The sequence below is a fragment of the Crocodylus porosus genome, unplaced genomic scaffold (assembly GCF_001723895.1).
Source record: "Crocodylus porosus isolate Cpor-Errol unplaced genomic scaffold, CroPor_comp1, whole genome shotgun sequence".
Classification (NCBI taxonomy): Eukaryota; Metazoa; Chordata; order Crocodylia; family Crocodylidae; genus Crocodylus; species Crocodylus porosus.
The window spans coordinates 22,915,478-22,926,541 of record NW_017728886.1 but is presented as its reverse complement, the minus strand read 5'-3'; the positions used below and the strand labels follow the sequence as shown (position 1 = coordinate 22,926,541).

Here is an 11,064-nt window from a genome sequence, read left to right as displayed (position 1 = left end):
GATGCAGGATGTCAGGCTTCATGTTGATTAGAGATAATTTAATCAATCTACCCAATTGCCAGTAGCCATCTTCTGGCCCCAGCATTAGTACTTATTTTTCTGTTCCTCCTTTTTCCTCAAATTAAGAAGATTCCCACTCCCACAGGCTTCCTGGTGTCCAAAGCATTGTTCTGCTGCTATTTTTCTTTTCCTCCTTCAGTTCTTCCAGACCACAGATTTTGCACCTCTTTTTCTGACCCCCTTTCAGGATCTTTCTGGTACAGAGATGTCAGATCTGACAATGGTTTGCTCGCATGTACCAGCAGTAAAGCCATAGATAGCCATGGTTATTACTTCCTTGCACTTCATAGTGATTCAGCATATGCAGCCTAAATTTGCAGTGGCTGGTGCTTTTTTACTCCTGCCAATGACATCTTGGCCAGAAGCAAAAACCCAAATTAAGCTGCCTTCCAGACGTGTACATTTATAACAGTAGAGAGGGGAGGGAACAATGCGTTCCAAACTCATCGCTTGCATTAGTCAGGCCCAACAAAAACAGTTATGATCTTATAAATCATATACCATTTGTTACAGAGTTCTTGTTACACCACTGTGGGTGGGTCTCATTGCACCACTGATGGCATCTATTTGAATACAGAATCCTGCTGTACAACTCTAACATTAAACATTAAGAGAAGGGAAGACTTTGGTAGAGCAAGATGAAACTAGTTGGATCAGCAGCTGAAGGTTTCCGGGGGATATGGAATAAAGGAAATCACTAATTTGTTTTTACCCTCTGAATCTGTATGAGGAAATTTTACCTTGCCCACATCCAAAACATATTTTCAAAGCAAATTGTATTGTTTAAAAAAATCTCCCTTTTTACAAATAGCTAGAATGGCTCCAAGACCTTTTATAAAATATGGGTTAATCTTACTACCAGTTAGACTAGATTAAATACTAAGTTCCACATGTGTAGGAAAGCATCGCTTTACTAAATGCAAGTTACGGTTGGAGTTGCTCTATTTTTTAAAAGATGCCAAATGCTAGCATTGTCCGTTCCAAACAAGATTTAATTTGATCTGACAGAAGGCCACGAGGGGAATTTTGCCATCAGACAGGCAATATTGAAATAATTAACTTCTGTAACTGTTGATACTTTTCCAAGGAGCATGGATTGTTTTGGCATCCTGATGGCTTTGTGCTCCATCTCAAAACCACTTACTGGCCAAGTTAGTCCTTATTGCATGATTCATCGACTTCCGCCATTTGGTTTTGAATCTGATTGAATGTATCAATTTGTAGTTTAGTTCATATATACCTACAAATGTATAAACCAGGACTGTCCATCTTCAGTGGGGCCTACATGTGACACTGCTTTGTAGCCTTAGGGGCCAGGCACACCTGTTTAATGCAATTATAAATTATGTGCTGACGGTGAAACTCCTACTCAGATCTTGGAGAGGGGTCTGATTGTATGTAGGAACACACTTAAAATTTACCACCAGAAAACCTTATTCAATCTTACATCAGTCGGTTTTAAATTTGAGCTACCTAACAAATTGCAGTGGGGTTAACTGTTGTTGTTATAGCCATGGTGGTCCAGAGAAGCAGGGTTTGTTTTATCATACTTTTTATTGGATTGGCTGTATAGTTCGGAGAGATGTTGGACAAGCTTTTGGCACAGAGCACCCTCCCTCAAGTCTGGGGACAATTGCATGTTGCAGCTAACAAGTAGGAAATGGCTTTCTCTTAAGGTTTTTTAGTTTTGCCCTGTTATGTGGCGGGATTGACCAAAGAACAAGGAGGCCTTTTAACTTGCCTACAGTCTCCATGTCTAGCCAGTTTCTGTTCTCATCATCTTTGTCAATGCAAAACTGTTTCAGTTCTTGAACACTTGTCCTACACATCTTTACCTCCTAAATTTTGCAGGAGAGAATGAGAGGAAAGGATAAATGCAGGAGAGAATGAGAGGAAAGGGAAAATGATCACAATGAAAGATTTAGATATTTTCACTGCATTGTTGTATAATAAAAAAGTGCATGCACGTTGAAACTAGTATAAAACACTTAGTAAGCATCCTGCTGTCTTAGGATACCATCTCTGTGTTGCCATAACTAAGTGGCAGTACCATTGTTCTCCACTTTTTATTAGATCATGTGCATTAGGCAATATTATTGGCCCCCTGAGTGACAGCTTAAGTAGACATTCTTCTCTGTTACCTTCATGCACAGATAAGTAATTAATATTCTGGCCTCTGAACAAAGTGTTTGAAGCAAAGTGTTTTATGGTCATAGAACAGGGGTGGACAAAATACAGCCTGTGGGCCAGATTCAGCCCACCAGGCCATTCTGTCCTGCCCATGAGGCCCCTAAAAAATTTAGAAAATTAATATTTATCCACCCCAGCTGCCTGTCAAAAATGACAGCAGCCAGGGGCAGTAGGACCCAGCGGAAATCACAGCAATATGGTTTCTGCAATAGCAAAACTCATCTGGCCCACCCCCTAGTCGGAAGCCCCTGCCTAGCAGGGCTGGGCCTGGGACTGTGGGGCTGTTTGTGCCTCCCTGTGCTGGAGCAGGAAATTCAGGTCAGATGGGGGTGTGGAGGCAGGACAGTGGGGAAGTGGAGGCAGGGGGGAGTGGAATGAAGCAGGCGTGCAGGAACGTGGGGCCAATGCTGGTGTCCCGGAGCCAGCACTGGCAGGGCCTAGAGTGGGGCAGCAGAAGCACAGGGCATGGGCTGCCAGGGGTCTATGGAGCCAGGCTAGGCTGTGCCAGCAGGGAGAAGGGAACTGGCTCAGCTCCATAGAGCCCCTGCCAGCCAAAACCCTGCACTCTTGCTGCCCTGCTGGCACTGGCCCTGGGTCAGAGGCACAGGTCTCACACTCCCATCCAGCTGCTGTGCACCTGCTCACTCCCAGCCCTGCCTGCCCCAGCCCAGCTGCTGCTGCTGCCACTGCCACTCAGCCCAAGGGGCAACCCCAAGCTGGCACGGGGCCCAGGCTGAGTAGTGGCAGCAGGGAGCAAAGAGCTGTTCAGCGGGGGAGAAAAATGACCACTCTCCTGCCACTAGTTTTCCCTGTGGCAGTTGTTTGGAGCCCATATGAGGCTGCCTGTGCTTGCTCTCCGTTGCCACTGTTGCCCCATGAGGCACCAGTGGAGAGGCAGGACAGCCCCGTGTGGGCTCCAGCTGGTTGCAGCAGGGAGCTCTGTTGGCAGGGAGGGGAAGCAGTGGGGGCTGTTCGTGGTCATCCCCGCCTGTACTGCGGGGCTGGGGCAGGTGGGGCTGGGAGTGAGCAGGTCTGCAGCAGCCAGACAGGAGCGTGGGGCCCCAGGTCCCACACAGGCAGGGCCCAGAGCAGGGCAGCAGGAGTGTGGGGTTCTGGGTGGCAGGAGCTCTATGGAGCTGGGCCAGTTCCCTTCTCCTTGCTGGTGCAGGCCAGCCTGGTTCCGCAGACCAGGGGTTCCCAACCACCGGGCTGTACCTTGTGCAGCCGGCAGTCACGTTTGGAGGGCACAGCAGCTCCAGGAGGGAGACAGCTGGCTGTTTGTGCCCTGTTCTGCTCTTGCTGCCATGGCTACACCTGGTGCTCCAACCCAATCTGATCCTTGCAAGCCCACCCCCTGCACCACCCTGTAAAAATTAAATTTAAACATGCCAAGTAAATTTTAAATCTGTAAATTATATAGTTTGCAGGTCCACAGTATAAAAAGGTTGGGAACCCCTGCCAGCCTGGACCCTGTGCTCCTACTACCCTGCTCTGGGTCCCACCAGCACTGGCCTTAGGACATCAGTGCAGGCCCCTCGCTTCCAAATGCCCACTCACTTCCAGTCCCCCCTTCCCCCGCCACTGCTTTCCCCACTTTCCTGCTTGCCTGCTGGCCACTCTGCACCCCATGGCTCCCATACTCACCATACCATACCCACACATCCCCACAAACTTCCATACCCACCCACAGCTCTCCACAAACCTCACACCCACTCATACCCCCCTGACACCCATGCACACCCCACACTGTATATGAGTAAGACTGCATTTTGAGCTATTATGCAGTTTCTTCTACATATACAGCACAAATGCACACAAATCAGGACATAAATATATTTTAAAAAATAAATTAAAATATATTATTATGGAAGTTGATTTTTAGTATCTAATTTGGTTTTTTTCCCCTAAGATGGCAAACCCTCTTCCCCCAAAGGAGTACTTCCAAGGGCAAGGGGACGGACTTCTGCTGGCATAGGTTAGAGGTTAAGGGGGTGGGGCTTCTGGTTTCAAGATGGCAACCAGGGAGTACCTCTCAAGGGGTGGGGCTACCCATGCAGCCCTTGACAGCTTTCCAAAACTTGGTAAGTGGCCTTCCACCTGAAATAATTGCCTGCCGTAGAGATTCAGGACCCATGCTTTCCCAAACGACTAAGGATTTCCAAACATGTCATTTTAGAGCACAACAGATTCATCTGGCACTAAGCTCATTATATTTTAGGTAATTTGAATGTTTCTTAAGCTAAGTGTTACAAGTAAAGTAAGAGTAACTATCCAAAAATAGCTGCTATAATCTTACTAATATCTCAGGGATTCATCAAAAGAGCAGTGGAGACTCATTCTGAAAATATGCATTATTTATTGGAAACTGAAATGAACTCTAGCATTTTCTGGTACCGGGAAGCCACTGTATATTGTGCCTTCTCCTGACTTTTTTTTTTTTCAATGTGGGCTGAGTTCTGTGGACCAATATTTGCATTAAATTCACCAAAAAACATATTTTAAAATGACTGTTCTTAATAGCACCTGAAATAGACCCTGTTGCCATCATGTGCATTCATTCTAAATTTGGCTAAGAATAATAGGAACAGAATCATATGCCTCCAGGGCTCCAAAAGGCTTTGAATCCCTTCTAAGAGCCTTTGAGTCTCCTTTTAAAGTATATTATCTTTCTTTTTCTAAATTAAATTTTTCTTTAAGAAAATCTGTTTTCTCCCACTGGTTATATAAATTACCCATCCCTCAGAAACCTGGGTCTCCTGAAGTGGTAGAATGATGTATTATCATTGTGTTCCCTAAAAATATCCCTTTAATTGTTGGCCTTTAGTAAACAAATACTGACTCCTACAAAGTGGATTGAAGGCTTCAATAAAACATTTATCACTCTATCAAGAAAGGAAAAGATGGCTACGTGGCTAGGGTGCAGAACAGGGTATCACAGGAAGTAGGTCCTATACCTGGCTCCTCTGCTGGTTTACTGGTTAACCTCTAAGTGTATTCTAGGGTGTTTACTTTAAGGAGAAGAGAAGACTGATGGAGGATTTGACAATAGTCTTTAAATACCTGACAAGTGTTTATAAAGAAGATGGAGACAGGACTAGGAGCGATGAACTCAAACAGCAGCAGAGGAAATTTAGGTTGGAGATTAGAAGGAATTTTCTGACTCTGAAGGTGATCAGACATTGGAACAGGCTACTTAGAGAAGTTGGGCAATCTCCTTCTCTGGAAAATTTCAAGAGCAGTTTGGACAGACACTTGGCTAGGGTGGTTTAGTCAGGGATGATCGATCCTGCTTTGAGCTGGGGTGTAGTAGACTTAGTGAGGTTCCTGAAGCCAGCCAAGAACTCTCATGAGAAGTCATTGTGCTTGTCTGTATGTTCATTAATGCACCTTAAGTACTGCGTGCTTAGTTTAGTACTTAATTTACATACTAATTAAATGCATACTAACAAGACTTACTGCGGAGTGGCGCGGGCACGTAGATTTTTTTGTGATGCTTACTGTACATTAGCCTAATAACACTGTGCAGCAGCCTATTAGCATGGTTTTTAATCGCCACGCTACTGCACAGTGTTATTAGGCTAATGCGGAGTAAACGTCTCCTGTAGATGTGCCCATTAACTGTCTTCCCTGCTCTCCTCTGTCCCCTGAGAAGACCTTTGGGAAATGCTGGAAGACTGAAAAACTCACTATTGTGCCCCTCCCCATTCCCTGTGGAGCACCACTGCTGCTGTGATTGTGATGCACTCTGGGGCAGGACAGGCTCCACTGTCAGGGATCTGTGTGTCTCTATGGTCCGGAAGCACCCAGAATTTGAAGCACCCCAAATTTAGTGTGCACATCAGACACAGCCTGAATCCTTAACCGGTGGTAGTGTGTGACTGCCTTTGGGAAACTAAGTAAGGCCCGCTAGACTGTTATCTGAAGACTGAGGTTGGCTACTTATCTTTCAGGAAAAATAAAACCCATACAAACACCTTACACTACATGTTCCAGCCCTCTGTCACTAGATTACCCAGCCTTATGGGATCCTAAAGTCCCCAAGGCCAGCCAAGAGCCTGTAATTTCCATCATGAAATCACGCTTTTCCTGTAACACTCATTGCTCGTCTCCCTGACACAGAAGTAAAATAGGATGCTAATTATGGCTGATTATATTTGTTTTCAGACCGTGCAGATTACTGATGTCCAGAGTCCACTTTTACTGTCATTATGCTGTATCAAAGCATTCTTAAAAAAAACCCTAAAACAACTAAATAAAACCCTGTATTGCTTATTGAAGTGATGTGATAATCCTGTCCATAGATAACAAATAGCATTATGCGTGGTTATAGTACTTGCGTACTTCTGGCTGCTTTGAATGTGCAAAAGTTGTAACCTCCTTTCATCTTGCAGGCTATTTCCTGCTTGTGTGAAGATAAATATAAGGACTTCAGGAAATCTGCAAAGAAACGGTCAGTTAGTGCTGACAATCTGACTGTGGTTAGATGGTCCCCTGCGATCATCTCCTAACAGCGGAGCCAGGATATTCCTACAGAAGTACTGTTTCTTCCATCCAGTTTTGTGGGGGTGGGAGGGTAGGGGAAAAAAACAAACAAGACTTTCGATTTTTTTTTTTATTTTTAGATCTGTCAAGCTGCCTTTACAGTGCCTCCCCATTGTGTAGCACACAAGAATAAAATATTGAGTGGAAAGATATGAGAAAGAAGAAGAAATTTATTTTTTGTCACTGTCACTAACAGCTTTACATTTTTGTGAGGGAACAGTGAATTGAATGCTTGGAAGAGGAAACAAAAATGGAGTAGAGGCCGAAAGAAATTTGAGGTCGGTGCCATTTATTTTATTTGCTGTGCTCTTCAACAGAAACGACGGCATGAAAATAAGCCACGTGATCAGTTTGACAGCGCACTAGAGGAATAGGGTTGGGAAGGGTTCAATTTAAATTTTTCTCCTTAGAATCTTTCTTATTCCTCTGTTCCGCTTCCCTGGGTTACTTTTTCTGCCTTTCCTTTTGCACAGCAGCAAATACGAAGTTTGTATCTACGGTAGCACAACCCTCTGAATAAATAGTATCAGTTGGTTTTTTTTTTTCACTGCACTTTTCTCCACAAGCTGTGTGATTAGCATTATTCTTCATAATTATTATGCATATGTTATGTTCCCCCATATGCCTTTTATTGTACTTTAAAAAAAAATAACTTGACCACAGTGCTGAACCAAAAGTGTATACAAGGATCAGATGATCGTTCATAATGTCATGATGTATTTTATTTATAGTATATGTGGGTATGTGTGCCTTCCTGAGTTCTTGGTATCATTTATTTTTCTTTGATATAAAGATACAGTGGTGAAAGTGTTCAGATGAGACTTGAGCCAAATTGCTAAAATTTGCATCGATTGTGTGGTCCGTTCTTCAGATTTCATAGTATTAGATGTTTAACAGATTTCAGTCTGAAGGAATTTTTTTTGTATGGCCTGACTCGTTCATTCCTTCACCTCCAAGTCCATTGTTGCAAGCAATATCCTCAATTTTTATATGTTTACTTTAAATCAAGTTTAGTCTGTTTGTATAAAATCAAAAAACTTTAAAAAAAAAAAAAATAAATAAAAAGCTTTGTTCCAGTGAAAAGGTCCATAGAAAAGCAGAATGTTAATCTTATCAAGGTATTTATCACAGTAGATCAGATTTTAAGAGTATAAAATAAACCCTTGCATTTTTTCAGTGTAGGTGCTTATAAAATTAAACAAAATTTAAACTGTGAACACCATTTTCTGCTTTATTGATTTATTATACTCTTCTGTTTGTTATTAGTTTCCACTTCTTACTATGCCAGTTACCCTCATGAGATACACAAGAACCTTTTATAACAAATATTGTATTTGTGTAAAAACATTTGCTTTATAATGCTTGTGAGTGTCAGATTTTATAAAGTTTTTTGCACAATTTCGAAAGATGAAAAATCTAAGTTTTCTGAATTCCTTTCTTTGCAAGTATCATTGAAATGAAGGGCAGCAGACTTCTCATGTTTGACCTGATTTATGCACTACTACTTTAAACCATAAAGATTCCATATCAGATTTTAGTAAGTCCTACAGGCTTTTATAGCAAACCTTTGGGCCCATAAATGCACATTCTGTTTCCAGTGCAGTGCTGATCAGATGCTTTGAAAATGTAGAGGCACTGAAAAGATTGAAATACTAATACCAAACAGTTTTCTATTAATTTTCTAATGTGACTTGTGTATGAGACGTGAAGGTTTTGTCCATAAATTGTCCTGATGTCTTTCAGGCCTTTAAAATAATGTAATTCTCACCCTTCATTGATGTGCCAATGCATCAGAACTGTGAGTACCCGTTAGCTTTTACCTTGAATATGGAATGTAAGAACAAAACTGAAACAAACAAAAAAGAAAGCATTTAAAATGCTTTGGCAAATGAGTAACAAAAACAACACCCCCCCCCCCCATTTTCATAGCATTTTAAATTTGTCCCTTCCAAGCATAAATTTAGGTTTCACCAATATTTAAGATGTTTTGATTTTTCAACACTTTGCAGAACTATTTTCAGTTGACTTCTTTGCAGGAATATTGGTTTAATCCACTTTTTTGAGTGTTAGAGAGATGAGCTTTGAATTATGTAAAGATCTCAATACATCTTATATAATTTTTGTGGAGTTTATTAAACTACTTTAAAGATTGTATAGTCTATTTATTGTATGTATGTACATACAGTCTGATACTTAAAATCAAAAAAAAGTGGATTCCGTAAAACCTGGCTCAGTCTTGTTTAGACTATTGAATATCGTTTTAGCCTTGTGCACTGGACTCTACCTCTGTATAGGAGAATTTTTTTCCATATTCTTAATTAGTACTGATTCTGTGATTAACTTGGTTATGTTTCTTGCACTAAGAATTAAAAAAACAATCTGCTGTAAGTGTGGATTTTTTCTGTAGTTTCAGTTTTGTAGTTCACTTATACCTAGAAGGACATTTCTTTCCCTCATGGGTATAGAATTCTTCTTTCTGCTCCGGTCTGTTCTAAATTTGCCAAAAAATACAGTACCTATGAATTAATCTTTAGTGAGTGTAATTTGTTTGCAAGGGATAATAATTAAAAGTTGATTATTTAGGATTATTCTGTGTGCTAGTGTAGTTTTTGTAGTGGCATGGGATGGAGAATCATCATGAGGGGAAAACCTTTCAGAGTTAAAACAAGAGACCAAAGAGGGTTTTATATAGTTCAGCAGCTACAAAAATTCATTTGTTCATTTCTGCCCATGTATTTTCTGAAGTAAGAGCTTAGTTACTACAGTGGTCGGGGTGCAAAAACTAAGAGGAGTTGCAGACCTCATCACTGTCTTAATGAATGACTTATCTGCTTGGAGCACGTTGTAGATTACACTTTGGGACTCGGAACATACCTGAAGAAGGCATCTTTTAGTGGGCTTGTCGAACTCCCTTTTGCTGCCCCATGATAGCACTGCGACAAGACATCTGTCTCTTCCTCATCTCTCTGAAGGGTCGTTTTTGGGGGGTTTTTTGTTGACTATTTTGACAGGTTTTTGTGTGACATGTTGCATCCTCTCTTTTTTGAGGTCTAATTTCATGGGGAATCTACATACGGAGTAAAACAATAGATAGATTCGTAGGCGGGGGACATTCGTGTGAAACGGCAAAAAGATGCATATCAGTTCTTCAAGTAGATGCACGTGTTTCTGTTTAAAAAAAATTTCCGACCCATGCCCTTAGTGATGCTGGTTGGCAATTTCTGCCTCCTTTTGTGCTGGTCCCATATCCTAGGTGTGTTATACTCAAAACATATATTTAGTGGATCACAGACATGAATAAGCACGTCTAGTGTTCAACCATCGGCTTTTTGAATATTCCTTCATCCCACACACCTGTCCTACACAACCCTTTATATTTTTTTATTTTATTTTTGTCAATCAGAGTGTAAGTCTGACCTGCGGCCTAGAAGTAGCAGAACTGTCATCAGAAGTTTCACAGCCTTCTAATGCAATTTTTGTGTTTGTATAGAGATGGATGACAGCATGACATCTGGTAATCTTGGCTATTTATAAAAATAGCATTATATGGGAGTGGGTACAGAAATATGAAAGGTCACAACCTGAGAGAACAAAGCCTTAACAGCTGAGGCAACCAAAATTATTTACAGTTGCCCTTTGTACTCACAAACATTGCATTTTCCAATGACATGTGTAAGCTGCTGATTGAAATGGCTTACATCACCTGCTGAGTCCGAATTAAATTGCTTTCTGCTTATATGCTGTATCATAAAGAATTCACCCACAGCCCCCTAGCATCTACTCAGTAATTCCTGCCTAGTTTTTAACGTTCTCTGTACATAATGCATGTTTTATAAATAGTTTTACTTTGGTGTTTCTGGTCGTTGTGAACATATATCATTGCCCCTTGAAAGCTGATTCTTCACCTGAATCTTAAGCTGATTCTTCACAGGGCTGCTAACAAAAGACTTCTGAGCACAGAACAGGTTTGCGTGTGAAAAGCCAACAGTGTTCAGGTATGTCTGACCAATGCTAGAAGTTGGGTGCTGTGCTTGGTGGGGTATTAAGCTTTTCATCCATCTGTTGTTCCTGAATGTAGAAAGTTGCTCCCCTTAGATTTTCAGGAAGTCTCTAATTGAGCCATAAAAAGGAACTAGTGGGAACTAGTACTGCCATAAAACTAGTCTTGATACTACTGTAGCATTATTAAGGGAAATGGATTTTAATGGAGAAATGTGTCAAGAAGAGAAGTGGGTTAATATGAAGAAGCAAAAGAAATTGTAGAGGCCACAT

At 41.5% G+C, this 11,064-nt stretch overlaps 1 protein-coding gene across 1 annotated transcript in view; it reads left to right on the top strand.

Annotated features, from left to right (window-relative positions):
• CCNY (cyclin Y) overlaps positions 1-9,179 on the top strand; it is a 66,904-nt gene extending 57,725 nt beyond the window's left edge. Inside the window, exon 9 of the mRNA XM_019530889.1 lies at positions 6,642-9,179. Within this exon, the coding sequence (XP_019386434.1) occupies positions 6,642-6,758 (117 nt within the window). The 3' untranslated portion in view covers positions 6,759-9,179. The remainder of the gene's footprint in view (positions 1-6,641) is intronic.
• The last annotated feature ends 1,885 nt before the right edge of the window (positions 9,180-11,064 follow it).